At 37.9% G+C, this 18,038-nt stretch overlaps 1 protein-coding gene across 1 annotated transcript in view; it reads right to left on the minus strand.

Annotated features, from left to right (window-relative positions):
* Window positions 1-18,038, minus strand: part of vipr1b (vasoactive intestinal peptide receptor 1b) — a 31,450-nt gene that overhangs the window by 2,902 nt on the left and 10,510 nt on the right. Inside the window, exons 4-12 of the mRNA XM_068343842.1 lie at window positions 12,133-12,233; window positions 9,741-9,838; window positions 7,818-7,950; window positions 3,822-3,975; window positions 3,649-3,709; window positions 3,483-3,555; window positions 2,064-2,155; window positions 1,435-1,564; window positions 994-1,035 (exon numbers count right to left, since the gene is read on the minus strand). Coding sequence (XP_068199943.1) covers window positions 994-1,035; window positions 1,435-1,564; window positions 2,064-2,155; window positions 3,483-3,555; window positions 3,649-3,709; window positions 3,822-3,975; window positions 7,818-7,950; window positions 9,741-9,838; window positions 12,133-12,233 — 884 coding nt within the window. The remainder of the gene's footprint in view (window positions 1-993; window positions 1,036-1,434; window positions 1,565-2,063; window positions 2,156-3,482; window positions 3,556-3,648; window positions 3,710-3,821; window positions 3,976-7,817; window positions 7,951-9,740; window positions 9,839-12,132; window positions 12,234-18,038) is intronic.

Genomic DNA, 18,038 nt, shown 5'->3' on the forward strand with positions numbered 1-18,038 from the left:
ACTTAATAATGACAAATCAAATAGTGCCTGTATTTTAATACAGGCAGTATTGTCAAATACTGCCAAATCAAATACAGGCAGTATATTTTATTTAATTTAAATTAAAATAAAAAATACTGCCTGTATACAAGGTTTGGCATTTGCAGCTTGGACACTTGGAATCACTTTCAACATTCTATGTCTTAAAATGGCATGTAGATTTCATTGAAGGGAGGAAAAACTGGGCGGTTGGCATGGCAACTAAAAACAAGTGAAATTGGAGATGAATGACAGAGAAGCGTTCACAAATTTCAGGTGTTTTATAATATAAAATGGAGGACTAAAGTGCACAAAATCTAGTGTCACTATTCTCTATACTGTTTATGTAAGTTATACAGAGGGAATGGTGCTATTTTCATGCCTTTAGGTTTTTTTTTAAATGTGAAAATTACAAACAAATTGATATACAGTTCATGTGTTTTGTCGTGACTCGATTTTCCGCCACTTCCAGATCATTCACCATTCTTGAGGCAGAAGAATGGTGAAAGCGAAGTTCTTAAAGTGTACAATAATGCATCAAAATGATTGCCAGATTAAAATTCAGGCGGTACAGTGTTGAGCCTTGCCATCCAACCCATCAGTATGATTCAATCTGGCCCAGAACTGGGAACATAACTAATTGCCCATGAAGAGCCTTTGAGACATCGCTGAATAGCTTCCTGCCAAAAGGCTTTGCAGCCCTCCCACCCTGTCGGCACAGCCTTGGAAATATGCTGCAAGGAGGTCCAAGGGATAAGAAGAGGCTGGAACATCCACCGCTGGTGAGTCATACCACTTTCAGGACAGTCTGAGTGAATGTGAGTGGTCCACAGAGAAGTTATAGCAACACTACAGATAGACTACAATTTCTGAGAATTGCCACGATGCTGCGTCGTATCTCTACAAGGTAAACTTGAACAGTGTGTATACAGTATATGAATGTGTTTACATCAATGTGGGACTGGGTGTGCCTACCTCACCGTTGAGGAAGCAGTAAAGGACTGCGACCACAAAGCCCTAAATGGAAAGAAAAACACAGATAAGAGGGTGATAGGCAAGGCCAAATTTCCACTTAAGAGTTTGTTAATTCATGAAAGATGTGAAGGGTTCATATTTAAAATAACACATCCTTTGAGATAGTTGGTTTATAGTAAAATTGAGCAATAGAGATGGTAATAGTGAACGGAGGAATGTGCTGGAAAGATTTCCAAGTGGTTTGCAATACAGCTGTGCTGTCTGGCTGCGTTCACTATCATTCCTCAGCATGTGAGGAACTGAAATAACATTGAATGAGTCTGCAGGGAGCGAGGAGCCCTACTACAATTTTATTCAATAGATAACACTCACAGGTCAGGACTGACAGGACAGGACTTTGAATAAACTTTAATAAAACTAGTGTGTTGGTTGAGGTCATACCTGAAATGACCCCAGAATCAAGTCAAAAACGAGTCGTAGCTCCGTCTTTACTTGCTCTGGGATGAATGCAAATACAATGAAATTGATTCCAAACAAAGGAATCAGGAGCAGTGTCGATTTTGCCAGTCTCCTGAAATGACAAAGCAAAACAGATTCAAATGTCCCCGTCCAGTGAAACCAATTTTCTGTCTGTCTCTATCTGTCAATAATGAAATGCAACTAAGGACTACTTTCATTTTGCATTTCAACTCAGGAAGACCAGAGATGAAAAAACATCATTAAAATGACCAGTGGGAAAATGACTCATGCATTATGGTTGTCTTATGAGAGGCTCTCCATCACAGCAAAAAACACACAAGCTCAGTTTGAAGCATCTGCCGGTGTAAGACTGCTACACCGACTGACTGACAAAGAAATTCACAAGAGGAAGTTTAAAAACAGAAAAATAATAATTCACCACATCAGCTGTTACCAAGGGACAAATACGTGCATCTTAATCATTACTTTCCTTTTTTACTGAAGACAATCTTTGCTTTTCCTCATCAGTAAATTTCATTTTCAGTCCAGACAAAAACTCATATCATTTGATTAACAGAAACTTACAGTTATAGAAAATAAAATCTACTCACGAGTACTGGTTTGACTCATTTCTTCCTATATCTGGACAGTTGATTTTCTGGCGGAGTATTCGTATGATGCAGATGAACAGAATAAAGTTTATCTGTGGGGTACATGAAGACAGCATGAGGGTATTTGGCAACTTACACAGTGAGTTACGCTGGTAGTTACAAAGTATTGCAATTTTCTGATATGCATTTGAATGTCAATCAAAGAAGCTTTCAGTGTTTTATTTATTAGATAAGAAATGAATGAAATGAAAAATGAAATGAAAAATGAAATTCCGCTCCGCTCCCTAACAGGAGCTTGAAGCTGAATTTCATCTAGTTCTGACTGGATTGTGGTGCTGCCCTGTAGAAATATGGGCTTTATCTAAATTGTTAATTTGTGTTGGGCCTCTGCTGCAGCCACGCATCACACAGACTTCATAATGTGCTCAAAAACATAACAGCTACCCCAGAGAGAAAGAGACCGAGGGATGTGACAGCATGCATGCTGATTCTGATCTTAATCTGAAGGAACACAACCAAACCTGCAGTGATAAAACCTGCTGCAGAAGACAGATAGACAGAGCAGGGCATCATTTGATCCATCCATCCATCCATCCATCCATCCATCAATCCATCCATTTATCCAACTTCCACAACTGATAATCCTTAGCAGGGCTTTTGAAGGAGCTGCGCCTAATCCCAGCTCAGTCAGCACGTTCACATTCATATTTATGGGTAATTTAGAATCCATCTGTACTCCATGTACAGAATGAGGATCTAGGGTTTCATACAATTTTCTTTAAAATAGCTACACATTCACACTCATTCGTGCAGCGATTAAATTTGTCACTAAGAAGGGAAACGTTTCTTCATGCATTATCCAAGGTGATTAACCTGAAAATGCTCCAAAATTGGATGGGAATTACAGGTCGTCTGAACCACTTAGCAGTGTTCATTAACAGTGAGGATAATAGAGATAGTGGAGTTCAAAAGCCTGACAGATCACAAAGATGCTGTTGCTCTGCTTTGTTTTGAAAAACATGTTGAAAGCTCAAGGTGCATAAATAGAACTACACCTGTAGGCGAGTTCAGGCTTTCACATAAAGCTACCATGCCCGGACTCACAGATAGACACAAACATACATACACACACATAATGACACACACAGAATGCCTTGTTCTCCTCAATCATCACCAAACACACTCTCACAATTTGTCAGTTTCTCGTCTGTCCCTCTGTCTGTGAACGCCTCATCATCTATCTGTAAGGTCCATTTAAGAGGGGGTGGAGCTATTTGTGCCTCATTATCTTTATGTAAACATATTTATGATGATGGTTGACGAAGGAGCATGGATGGAAAAATCTATTGTGACTTGTCATCCTGAAATGTTGCTGTAATAAAATTTGAAGAAAAAATAGGAGGAGGTCCTTAAACCAACCAGGATTGATGCCAAAATAGGGGTTTTAATAATCCACCAGAACACATCAGTGGTCTCGATGATATCCCAGCACCTGTTGGGACAAAAAACCAATATTTGGGTAAGATGTAACACGGTAAAATAAGATAAAACATAGATGTTTGGGCATATTTTAGAGTAGCAGTACCCCACGTCATTATAATAGGCTTTAGCAATGCTCCACGCTGTGATGAAAACTGTCGGACCTCCTAAAAACACAACATAAGTACACGGTAACTTTATTAGACAATATGTAGCCCATATTTGGCTCAAATCTGTCAATGAGAGAAGAATAGTGGTATAGAAGTAAGAACCGCTCACCCCAGCCAATCAGGATGTAAGCCCAGAAGTACTTCCTCTCAGAGAAGAAGGAGACAGCCAACAAGGCGTGAAGATATAACCCTTCCACCAGCAGCCAGAAGAAACTGGCCATAATACAATACTGGAAGAACACAATCACTATTTTGCAGCCAACCTGGTGATGGACATAAACATGAAATAGTCAACAGGTACACCATTAAAATAAAGATGTCGCATGCAGCTTTGTTCTAGTACGACTGAATGTCACAATTGATTTATTTTGGTGCAGACTGCTGTTGATATTCAAACGTTAAAATGCAGCTACTGATTTTTTGCCTCTAACACACAAATTCCCATAACAGTGCTTCAGCAAACAAGGACTACGAATCAACAAATGCATTTTATATAAACAACTAAGATTAGCAGAGGTTGGCTGATGTGAGCCTCAGCTTTAAAACAACTAAATCAAACAAAATCCTCATATAAGCCCTTACTTATAAATAATGATAATTAGGGTATGATCAATTGCATAAGTAGTTCATTAATATTCTCATATTAACAGCTTTATTTCCTAAAATATGTGTAATTATTATGATGTCTCTTAAGTGCAGTTTAAATGAAGCAGAATGTTGAATATTGTATGAAGTCAGCAGGTAAGGGACCACAATAATTTAATTTAACTTCACCTCACTAATAGCATGTTTTTACCTAATGGCAACATTATTTTTTCATACAATATTTGTTATTCATGATCTGCGCCTCAAACACAACCATTAATGAACAAGTTTTAGCCACTTGTTAAGAAAAAGTTTGCTTATCGAACTTATTAACATTCACAACTGCAGACGTAAACAAGTATTTTGCTTTTTATGAATGACTTCTAATTAAATGATGGACTTATTCTCCTCCTTCGCAAGTGACATTGTGTCGTTTCATTTCTGGGTAAAGAGTTAAGTGAAATGAAAATCATTGCATTTTTCAGCTAATCTAAAAGCGCTTTAAGATAATTTGGTTAGTAAGTAGTGAGTAGAGTAAATAGTTATATTTAAAATAAAGTAAATATGTAGTCTTCCTGACTGGAAAGGGAGGGCATGGAAATTTGTTCACGTTTTGCACACATATTAATCTGAGGTATAAAAGAGAAGAAACATAAAGGTACATAAAATACCTGCTATAGAACAAGAACATAGGATAAAAGGTTCATTCTCCTATCGGTGTGTGTGGGCTGAGCTGATTTGTGTAGTGTCTCAGTGTTTCCCAACCTCCTCTACTCGCAGACGGACTCCTTCCTCCGAGTATAAATAAGCCTGTTTTGGGTTGAGACTCCCAAAGAGGCCGTAGGGACGGGATCACTCAGATAAAAAAATCAATACTGTACGCACTTTAAAAATTACACTGCGAAAGTAAATGGACTGAACGCTTTAGCAGCTCATGCATCTGTGAGATGAAGAATGAATGGTGAAGAGGGTGAAGAGGACAGAGTGCGATGATGAATGGACTGATGCACATTAAGGGATGGAGATAGTAGGGCACAGAGGTGTATGAGATAAAGATATGCAACACACAAACTGAACCGATGGGATGTATATTAGACACAATATGACTGGTGTTTTATTTTGAGCTCAACACGCACAGACAGAGCATGAGGATGATGAATGACTGGTGTCAAAATGAGCAGTGGACAACTCTTAGAGATACATGGGCGTCATTAATCATCAATGAGGAGTGAAGGAGGGAACGACGACCCGCCTCCTGTTCATAGTTTGGTTCACTGATAATCCTGTAAATCACTTCAATCTGCAACATGGAAACATTGTGCTTTGACGTATGTGAAGAATATATTAGGACATTTTCTAGTTTAATAACATTCACTCAAGTCCTTTACTTTTGTAGATCAATTGTATGCTACATTATACTTCTTCTTTATTATATTATGGTGCAGGTAACTACTGCACTTTGGCTGTAATATTTTCTAATGGTACTTTACTGAAGATGCAATACTACTATATTGATAAGCCTAAATAAAATAGGACTAGATATTCTTAACATCTAGCCCTATTTAGAAGTCTAAAAATTCTAATATCTAAATGGATAATTTTCTCAAAATCAATGTATGCTATTAATTCTTCTGCACCTTTCAAAACAAGATTTGAACTTCAACTGTAATTGACGATTTTGACTTATTTACACGTTTGGATTATTTTTTTTACAAACAATATGCATCAAGATTGATCTTTTTTACCCATGCAATATGAATGCATATTAAAAATAATATGGCTTAAAATTTGTATACAAGACAACAAAAGAATATCAGATGATGAAAATGTGAATAAAATCAAAAATCGGATGGAAGAACTAAACATAAAACAAATACATAGCTAACTCTAAGAATTATGGTCATGATATCATGATATGAATTGTGACTTTGAAATACCCTACCATTATCGCACCATTAAAACCAATACGCATTCACATACTGACAGCTGCAGCTCACAAGGCTCCAATAATAAAATGCTACCCTCTGCTGATGCACTGACTGAAGAAGTGGTTTGAATCATCACTCCATCAGTTTGTTCTTAAAGTTTAAATCTGCTGCATGAAAAAAAAAAAAATCACAATCCCTGTGACTTCATTGATTAAACAAAAATAATTACATTGTTTACTCCTTATTGTAACATTAGGGAATAAACTGGAAGATGGCCATGAAAAAATGGAAGTTAATGCGTGAGGTAAATTAAGGAAATCTCATTTTTCTTTCATAAATGTTAGATTTGCGTCTAAGCTTCAAGGAGAGTCTATTGTAAGGTTTTGGTCTGCGAGAAGCTGATCCTAGGTGCTAACTAAGCTCTTGGCAGTGTAGCTGCTTCTATTTATGTTGGTACTTTTAGCATTAGCATGGCTGATAGAAACCCTTTGCAGGCACAAGGTCTGCCTCTCATGAATGTCTGGAGGGTTCTCTTGCAGAATCAAACACACCTGATGGAAATGTACAGATATAGTTTTATGACTTTCCTGTATTTGTAATCTGGGATCAATTTCTAGTGCACAGGGGTAAAGTTTTGGAAATCTCATTAAAGCAGCTGTGAAGTGAAGCAAACAGGGATTTGGTTTGAGTCTTACTCATCTTGTAAACAGGAAACAAAATAGACCCAAATAGCTGGACTGGAATTTTCTGCTGGTTCTGATGTGTGTAAATTAGTTGCTAGCTGGAGCGTAGTTTTAAAAAGATGCCACACACACTGTCACAACACACTTAATCAACTAATAACACATTAGTTTTAAGCTGTCCTCTACAGATAACATCCAACTGTAGAAGAGAGGTAATGAACCAAGCATTCACAACACCCACACAGAGAAAGCGACTGTAACAGAGCCACCAGGAAGTAATGCAGAGGTCAGGATGAGCGCCGTAGTGCCAAACCTGGCTCTGTAATGTCTTTTTCAACATGACAGCAGCTGGTTTATGTCAACCCAATACTTCCATTAACACAACGGCGGCGACTGGAGAGCTCACTAATGAATACGGGCTGAAGCTGTGCTTCATGTAACATAAACATCATGTTCATGCTTCTCACTGTGGTCTCAAGAGCCGGCATTCACCAGTATGTGGTGGGGTGGGAAGACAGCCGATCAATAGATAAATGGCTCACACAGATGACATTATGCAAGAGCAGCCTTGTTCAAAGGGCTTCACATTTTTAGCAACTATAAGTATGTTTGTGTTTCAGCAAGTTAACTTTTGTCTGCAAGAGAAAGAGGCAGAGAGAAACCATCCAGTCATACAGTTAATACCATGTCATGATAAGACTGCCTCAGAGATAAGAACCTTGATCAAGTAAATCTCATCTATTATTATACCGTGACTTGAATTTGAAATTTATTTAGATCACTGTCTTGTCAAATATCAAAATTACAAAAAATCATCCTTTGGGCTTCTTTCTATTTCAGGACTTCCAAAAAGCAAAGATCTCTGGGTCGTTCACAGAAAAAAAGCAGCAGTGTGAATAATTAACTCACTGAGCCTGAGGAGCAGTTCTCCACCTCCCCAACCTCATAGAGGACAACATCCTTGATGAACACGGCGATGGCCTTCAGGATGAATGACACAAATAGATGCATGTGGATGTAATTCCTTGTGCAGTGGAGCTTCCTTCAAGGCAAAGAGACGAGACACACAATTTTGGTCATCCAAAAAAACACAAATCTATCTGTGAGCTACATTTTATAAGACCATATACCTCACAAACATCACATTAAGAATATCTTTGAGCATTTCTGAAAGTTCACAATCAACTGAAAACGGCCATCTGAACATCTGTATGTAAAAAAAACGCTCATGTTCAGATGTTCTAGTATTTTTAGAAGAGCTCTTATCTTGTTGTCTTTCACACAACAGCGATTATGATCTAAGAATTTTAAAAAAGCATTAGAAGAGGATGATCTTCATGTTTATCTTTGTTGCAGTCAAGAAGATGTTGACCTCCAATTTCTGCTGCTGTAGTGAAGCCAGTCAGTTTTGATGAAACACCTGCATGAGTGATCCTTAGAGGTCATGCATCAGATCCAGTTTCGGTGTGCTTTGTGGAGTTGGAGTGCATCTATGACCATGCGCCCTGAAGAACCCTGGGGTTATTACTGTCAGTGGTTGCTGGACCACTGGATTTGGCATTTGTCTCTTGTGACATTCACCAAAGGTTGGTCAGGGTTGAATCTGGAGTGGCAGACTAGGATCTATTGTCTTTGGAAATGACAGCACTTTGTTAGTCATGTTGTGATCTTGACCACACACTGGACTGGTTTGATGCCATACATCTAATCCAGCCAGGAAACACCTTGGGATCCCCAAAGTGTTGCTGAGTATTTGCCGAACGGGCCTATCTTGCTGAAATATGACCCGACTCTGGATTAGCAGAGGAGGACAGACTGATGAATGGATGGATGGAATGAGACCAGATGGGATTCACCTCATCCCACAGCCCCTGTTATTACCCATCCCTGTAACCTTGCCAGCCACCTTTACCTCCTGGTACCCTGTAACAACCCAACTATTGGTCGACCTGATGTCACATTTTCAGACATTTTTTTTATCATGCTGACCTCGGACTGCCTCGCGGCGCTGGATGCATGAGAGCGAACAAACCTGTCTAGGCGACACAATTTCACACTGAGAGCAGGTTTTTGTGGAAAACATGAAGTACCTCTGATCTGGGATGAATAGAATATTACACAAAGTGTTTGAGAGGGAAATATCATCAGACTATTTGTTTTCTTCAATCACAGTCCATTCTGTTTCCTTAGTGTCACGTGATCACACAGACTTTATAATCTGAATCTAATGCTTCAATTTCACCGTTAATGTCAAACCTGTAATTTTTCAAATTTATGGTTTTGATGTGAAGTGTCCGATCAGTCATTGGCTTATCAAATAGAAAACCTGTTCATTCATAAATCAGTGTCACTACAGCTATGTGTCATCAAAAGATCAAGAAGATGAAATGAATGAAACTAATCATGAGTGACAATTTATTTCATAAAGTGTTTTTGAATTTGTTTTCCTGATAAGCCTAACATTTCCGAGATGTTAAATCCCAATTTCAAAGGATTTAATAAATAAACTGTCATGTGGTCCACATCATCAGTGTCAGTGTGCTACAGGGTACATTTATCATGCTAATGCTCCACACTGCTCCAGTGACTGGTCTGATTTTTTTGCTTCTTTATTCTAAGCTTTAATCTTATTTTTCAACAGCCAACTGCACAAGACCAGGAAACAGGCTTATCTTCAGGGAATCATCATAATAAAGTCAATAGTGCTGATACTTGAGATGCATATCTACTGTCAAGAGTAAAACATGCATATCTGTTTCCTTGTTTTTAGATACATACAACCTGACAACCATCAACCGCAGAGCGACGATGTCAGCGGGTATTTCTACATACCTGAAGATGCAGAGGATCACGATAGCTGTGGTGAGAGAAACGAGTGAGACGCTGTGGCCGATGGTGTAACCAATCTTCACCTGCCAGAAAAACTTGCCCTAGTAAAAACAAAAAAAAAATTGCATCAATATAAAACATAACGAATGTTTGTACTTAATAAGCACATTTTTTGTTCCTTTTCATTATAATTCTTTAGAAATCTTGATCATGATATTTAATGTAAGGGTTGTTACATTTATTTAAGCACAGCACTGAAGCTGAGGTTTAAGATAAGATATCTATACAACATTTCATGTGTTGTGGAGTATTACCAGGCAGACACAGTTTGGTTGAGTTCAGCAATCCAAAACTACTTAGATTGAATAAACAATTTGATTTGAAGTAATCCAAGTCCAGTTGCATTACGGTATAAACAAGCCAACTTTCAGATTTATTCACATATTGAACCCCCATCATACACACACACACACAAACACACACTGAGTTCATTTAATGACTCTAGTGACCTTTAACTGTTTTCTCTTACCTACAAAAATCAATACAAAGGAATCTACGGATGAATTCTTGATTGTCATCTCATAATAACACACACACACACACACACACTAGGTTCTCAGTTTGTTCAGACTGGCCTCACAATTTTTCCAGTCATGACACTGCATGTTTTATGCCTGATAAAAATGAAAATAAGTGCCCTACATCCCGTGGCACTCGTACTATCAAGCTATAAAGTATGCAGAAAAACGGACATTGAATTCCTTTTAGAGTGCTCCACCAGGCGGGTCCCTCCTGACTTCCTATAGGGCATACTAATGAGGCCGCCTCTGTGACTCACAGGGCAGAGCGCCCACCCAGAAAGCTTTTACCATCATGTGGAGCACATCCACTCTTCACCACTGCTCCACCTTCATCAACACAGACAAGATAAACTCTCCCTGCATTACACTGGATAAGAGCAACATCTGATGTACTTATTCTCTTCCGTACCCTGAAGGCAGCATGAGTAACCTTTAATGACTCATAATGCTGGGTAATAGAAGCAGGAATTACAAAGTCAGTCGGCCTTGTCGATGAAAATCAAGTTTGTTGTGCTTTAAAGACATGCACCTGCTTCAAGAAACAATGAAAGATGCTGACTGGCTGCATTCACGTTGTGCACGAGTCGTTGTTTATCTGAATTCTTTGCAGGAGCACGGAGGCGAGATTCAAGTTCAACAGCACTCTCCTTAATCAGATACAATCAATCTCTTCATAAAAACATTGGCTCCAGAGAGTGCAATAAGAAATGACTCACTTGCAATATCAAACAACTGATAACAGTAATCTGCAGTTGCTCTAGTTTTTTTTTTAAAGTTTTGTTGTTGTTTTTTAGCTCAGATGGAGTTAACAAGCAAAAGTCAGTGAAGCATCTGGCAGTTAAAGAGGCAGAAATTTCATTTCAGAAGTCGGTATGGAGCAGTGGAGCTCATACTGTGCGGTACATTCTTTGTCAAAATTTGCAGTCATTCAAAAGGAAAATAGACTTCCACAAATTACAGTGAAAAGGACACTGCGGAACCGAAGAACCCGCTTCAATATCATGCAATTTAAAGTAAATTGCATGATATTTAAAGTAATCCATGGATACAGTAAAAGAAAATGCAAAATGGCTGATTCTGAATTCTTTAAATGTTTCTAAAATCTCATTGTAAAAAGCTGTCCCCCATGCCTAACTAGTAAATCATATCCCACAAAGCAGTATGAGAGCATTAACAATGATGACTGTTAATGCCGAATGAGAATTGTGGATTAGCACAGCAATAGCATTTTTGCTCTTTTAGCAGCATCTTGACTGTGAAATTTTACATTTCTGCCTCGGCACAAGTCTAATTTACTTTGGGCAGAGTCAAACCAGCTTCCCCTATTTAATTCTGTGCAGTAAATTAGGCTAAATGAAATGCCACTTTGCTCCACACCCAGTGTTCCACTAAACGATGAGCATTAAAATCAGTTCTACACGATATAAGTCTGAATTACATCTCATCACTCCTCCTGGGGTTTGTTAAGGTGTTTCAATAAAAATGTTGTTCAATCCACCAGAAGTACACTGATAATTGAGATTTAAAAACTTTGAGATTTTAACATGGACTTAAAATCAATAATAAGATGATATGGAACATCATGATGCATAAGAAACACCACTAAAAAGTGAATGAATGTATATGTAGAAAAGCAGAAGTCAAAGACTGACAGCTGTGATGAATCCCACCCACAGAGAAAAAAGATAGGATGTTCTAATCAAATACTTCCTGCCCACTGGCTCTTGAATTAGTTTCACGCTGCATTGCTGAGTTCATTCACATTTGGAACATTGTGTTCTCCTGCCTCTTATGGACTGTGATGGTTTGCTCACATCATCGCCTGTGCTGTTGAGATTGTATCCACAGTTCACGGCGATGTCAAATGGATGCATCTCAGTCCACCCGTCTGCTGTGCAACTTTTGGTGAGGTTACCTGGAGAGTGGGGAAATGGAAAGATCAGACCTACAGGTTCTGAAAGGCGTGAGAAAATGAATAGACTTATGCTTCAGTTGGTCGCATCACTGCGAACAACTAAAGTACAAGAGCTGCACAATAAAATGTTTTATGAACTCTCACTAATGCAGTGATTGTCAGGGTGTGACCCCAGTGAACTTGCACTGCAAAACTATGTTTAATTCTTTTTTTTTGTGGATGTAAAAGAATAAAATATAAAAGCACATCCGCTGCAGCAGATGTCAGTGGTGCTAGACATCTTCATGTAATCTGTCATTAACTGTAATTAATTGAGCGTGTGCAGGGAGTATTTACTACGCAGAATGTTTTTGTCTTTCTAAGGGGGCTTAACAGAAAGTAATTGAGAAGCTTGATGAGTATATTGTATTACTGACTGGTTATCCATGGCTGCAGAAAGATGACTGGGTGTTAGAGACACCAATATTCTATTCACTATTTTGTCATCCACCACATATAAAGATTAACACACTGGAGTCTAGTTATATGCAAATTAGGACATGTTATTAAAGCAATACCATAAGACAATAGCAGAGGGGGTAGTTGGGGTGGATGTATTGAGTGCACACAGTTTAGACCTGGGTTTGTATCCACAGCCCTGATTGTGGTTAAATAGGCAAACAGAGTGTCTTATGCCAATGCAGCCTTTGTCTCTCTAAAATAAGACCAGACCCACAACATAACCACAAAAGAGTAAAATCCCGCTGATATTGCCATTTTAGCAGAAAATGTGTTGCATCTATTAAAATCCATTTCCATGCAACAATTCAATACTTAGTTACAGGTAACTTAAAAAATCTTTATCATGTTGTAATAACATGAATTACATATGAGCGAAAAAGTGTTTTCTTGTTGGCGTTAGCATCCTGCAGGGCCTTGGCTGTGAAGGAAAGCCCATGCAACAAGAAGCTTGTTGCTAAAAATGATACCTGGTAACAGAAATTTTATCGTGAATTGAGATGAATTCCCTTTTTTTTCACAATTCATAAACACTTTCTTTTTTTAGTTTCAAAAGCGGTCCTGCAGAAAGACGTAGGCTGCATCCGCCTCAAGAACTTGGCTGAAAACACAATCTGAAGAAGAGGTGAAGTCATCTTTCAAGCCGGTGAATTCATTAGAAGTCAGGGTAGTGTGCTTCCTGTCGTCTCAACAGATTTATTGCCGCAGAATATTGCAGAAGGGAGAAGCAAAGGAAGGACAGATAAAAATGAAGGAAAAGAAGTTCCACCTGGTTTAAGGACATTTCTCTTATTCTAACATGTTTGGATAGTTATACACATTTTACACTTGATCCATATACTTTGCAGTACTTTTCCTAAAGTAAACAAACTTGCAGCACAGTTACTGAAAAACCTTAAACATGTTCCTGAATTACAATTATAGCTGAGTATCAGGCAGCATTAAAAACCCGGCTTCAGAAGCCATGGGTGTATGGGTCTGTTTACACCGCCTTCCATTTGAAGGCCATGTATGTGCGTCCCCTTGAACAAAAAATAAGACATTTAAAAACATCACTGCGATGCAATTTTCAACTCAACATCTAATTAAGTCAGATTTAAATAACAGCATAAAGGCTCTTTAAAACCTGCAAGGCCGTTTCCTATGACTCAATGCTGACAAAGCAGCAGCTCTTATTTCTGTTCCCTCAGACTTTTCTCAAGGTCTCAATTTCTTTTACCTTTTAAATTCCACTCTCAGGACTAACATGTCATTGCTTCCTGTTTTTTCCAGTGAAGAAACACTGAAAAGATCAGGCCCACTGTGTCTCAAGCAGTGAGTGAAATGATTTTTCACACTTTCATTTTGTCCCCCTTTCACCTATTGTAACTCCTTCCTCTCTTGCCTTGGTAAATCATCCTCGTATCTTTTGAAAGTGGACCATCGTCCGGCAGTCAAGCTTTTGACTCTCATTTAATGTTGAGCCAACGATTTTAATTCATTGGCTCAACATTAAATTCGGAATTCTTTTCAAACCTGTTGTGATTATAAGGAGCTTTGCTTTTGCTCTTGTTTTAGTCGTCTTGATTTCGATATTCCTGTATTTTTAAATCAGTTATAAATTTAGATCACAATAAGATTTATGGTTCTTAAACTAAGCAAGTTTTTTATATTACTGTATAAAAAATGCAGAATTTTGTTTGTGGTATGCTTTTTATATACAGCTAATTAATTCTGATCATTATTTCTAATTGATTTGGATACTCCAGTCTATTCACCAGATGCTCCTTTCTTCATAAATGAGAGTAAGCTGAAATCAGCTTCACTTTGAGCTCCTTGTGCATCATTCAGACAGCAGCATGGACCAGTTGGTTGAAAATAGGTGAAGAGATATTTGGAATTCATTAATGTTAATTAAAATAATATTATTCATGAAGAAACACATAGATAGCCTGACATTTAGTCCTTCCTTTACATCTCGTAGTAATGCCATTGTGGCTCTCATTTCATTCTCATCAGTCCCATTTTATTTTACTAATTAAAATATCGTGTGAAATGATGATGGCAACATCTTTCTAATTAGAGTGGCACTCCATGAGCCAATATCTCTGTAGAGGCCCAACAGTCCCTTTTAATTAAGTCAAACCATAATCAAAAGACGTGTAACATCAACGTGGGTCCCTTGGGGTTCTGCTAAAGGAAGTAAAATGATAAATCGTGGATCCACTACGAAATTGCCACACTCCTCTCCCAGGTTCAGGAAAACCAATCCAATAATCCTGTGGAAAGATTACTTTGTTAGTTAAAATAGGAAGTTTGTGTTTCTATTTATACAAAACAGCACTAAGCTGGATGTTCTATGATGTTTTTTAGTTGATTTCATTTGCAACGTGACCATTGCATCCACTGGTACATTTAACTGGTTGCTCAACTTTTAATGCAATCCATTATGATTTGCTTCATACAGTCAGAAAGGAAACTGCTGTATAAAATCAGCGACTACCAGAGAGGAGGAGAATCTCATGGACAGCAAACTTCTCAGTGTCCAATTACCAGCACTAATGGTTTGATATGTGAATTCTAATGCAGGAAGAATATTTTCATCAGGATGATATTGTGGATGATTTCGAGTCCTGATGACAGCAGCTGTCATTACATTTTCTTGTGTGCGACTGGGGAAAACATCATCGACCACGGCGTGAAGCCATCTGAAGAGGAAACGGTGACCTCGCCAAGCTGGGTCATGCTCACCTTATAAAATATTCCTTTTCATGAGAGAAGCATCTTCAGGCCTCAGTTACAAAAAAAAAACCTGCTGATGAGTAAAAATCAAATCAATCCTGTCAATAAAGCAGTCGAGATAATGACATTTTGAAGATTTGAGAAATTAGCTGTTTTGACCGTGACCTTTTTGTAGCAAATTTTGCCCTACAGCCAACACATGCCCACAGAGGTGCTGTGGTCTTTGCTACTAAATAATCCATGCTGTTCCCTTCCATGAACACTCGTGGAAAAGTTAAGCACCTTCACAGATAAACAGGTGGCTGAACTGAAGTCTAATATAATTCCAAACTGATAGCAGGATAAGTATATCCAGCTGAGTCATACACCTGTAGAAATTGAAACAGTGGTGGAAATGTGACAATTCTGTCCCACACAGCTTTTTTTTTTTTTTTTCATACAGATGACAGGAGGAGATTCTAACCAATGCACAAAATAATTGCAGTTGGCTCAAAACTCGAGATGAAGCAATTATATACAAAGTGAGACAGGCATCACTGCTGTGAATCATTAAAACTTCCTGTTAACAAGCAGCTGGGGGAAAAACAAAGAACTCTTTTTGTCATCCATTCATAATGGACTCAAGGTTGTTTTTTCTGGTCATCTCTATCGCTCCAGCAGGGCTCAGAGATACAGGCTGCAACAACATCCCTAATGGTTCGGGTGAGGTTCATGATTGATTAGACATCATTCTAATCAGTGAAGCATGATTGATGGTGTTTTCAAGTCTTGTTTCTTTTTTGTTTTCAAAGGTGGTGTTGCATTTAACAAGCATCGGATTGCTGGAGCTCATTACTACTTTTTGTTTCGCAAGTGTTCGTGCTGGAGCACAGATATTTTCCTTCAAATTAATACAGTTTACTCTAATAGGTTTTCTGACAGCTGTAATAGATCCCAACTATGAATGTCCTTCTCTCTGTCCACATGAGATATGAAGTCAATTTGCTCTGGTGCATCGAAAGTAATCCTTAATGGATAAAACCAGAAGAGCAAGAGTATGTAACCATTCTAAAATTCTAAAGAAAAATACAAATTTTAGCAAGTTAAACTTTCAACATTTATTTGGTGTTACCATTCGAGCATTTTCTATTAAGTAGTAAACATAAAGTGCAACTCGTGCTGATGTTATTGTCAAGACTATGGAAGGAATTTTGTCACTTTACAGAAAATGTGACTCGTGTCAGTGAGAATAAAGTTGAATGGATCATGAAAGTGATTCATTCTGAGTGTGAAACGGCAATTTAACCAATAGACGGGAAGATAATTTAAAACCTTCAAATCTCAACAAGTGCAGAAAAATATGTCAAAATAGACAGATCTAAAGAGACCATGAACATTGACACCAAATTTCTAAATATTTCTATCATTGTTAGTATCACAGAAGACAAGACACCACCAAAGTTATTGGAAAAAAAAGAGAGAAGAAACATCACTGTCAACACTGACAATAACTACTTTGTCAGAGCTGCAGGAGCTTTGGAATTATGGTGCCATCATTTGATTTCAAGATCTAAAAAAAAAAGTTTTTATCTTTCTATTACAGCTTATTACTGACCACCCTGAGTTCTGCTCAAATTGTTTGACAATAGGTCTCATATACCAATTCAAGCCATCATCACAACAAATTTACATTGTACAACAATTCCATATTTACCCCCTGGGTTCCTGGAGGTTTTACTAACTTCATCACCTCCTTGGATTTTTTTGGTGTCCATGATTTTCTTTTTTTCCTGTTCCCACAGACTTTAATACAAAAATTCTCTCACACAGAATATATGCATTTTTGAATAATATTATCTGGGACCATCTTACCCTTCTGAGTACAGCATAGTCATCTACCTTTTGTTCGTATGTTCACTTCGACCGTGGCTTTCTGTCTAGTTTGACTGGTTTTAATTCTTCAAAATTTGCCTCAAATTTGGTTTTTAGTGTTTTAAATTAAAAAAATTTCGTTGATTTAAAATGTGCTGCACTTTATAACTGCTTTGTAAGCTCCTTAATAAATAAAGTTTGCTTATATACTTGCTATACCAGTAGATTAAACCCTGGTGTGTCTCCTACAGGCACAGAGGGACACATGGGTGGTAGGAGTTCTATTTATGAAGCACTTTGTTTTGCAAAAAAATCCACACAGTTATAACTCAAAGGTCCGACACCAACAGAGAACAAACTCTGCATGACTCTGTTATTTATAACTTCAAAACATTGCTCAGAACTAAACAAAAAAGAACTAGACAAAAAGCTGAACACAATGTAACGTACATGTTTTCTGCACATAAAGAGAGTCACTATTAACATGGTGCAGTAATTCAATAGACTCCTACGACAACCTAGGTTAGGATCAAAAGCAGAACTCACAAATCTGACCTTAATACAAACCAGGTTCAGGAATTAAAACTACTTTTCAGGGTTTCATGAAGGTTTACGTCAAGACTAAAAAGTCAAAGTCATTGTATCTCATTCTGCTGAGAGATTTTGACATATAGTGAAGGAGCAAATTCTTTAATGGGCTCTGATTTAACCTTTATGAAGCTCAAACTCTGATAG

Source organism: Antennarius striatus, chromosome 20, assembly GCF_040054535.1.
Source record: "Antennarius striatus isolate MH-2024 chromosome 20, ASM4005453v1, whole genome shotgun sequence".
Taxonomy (NCBI): Eukaryota; Metazoa; Chordata; class Actinopteri; order Lophiiformes; family Antennariidae; genus Antennarius; species Antennarius striatus.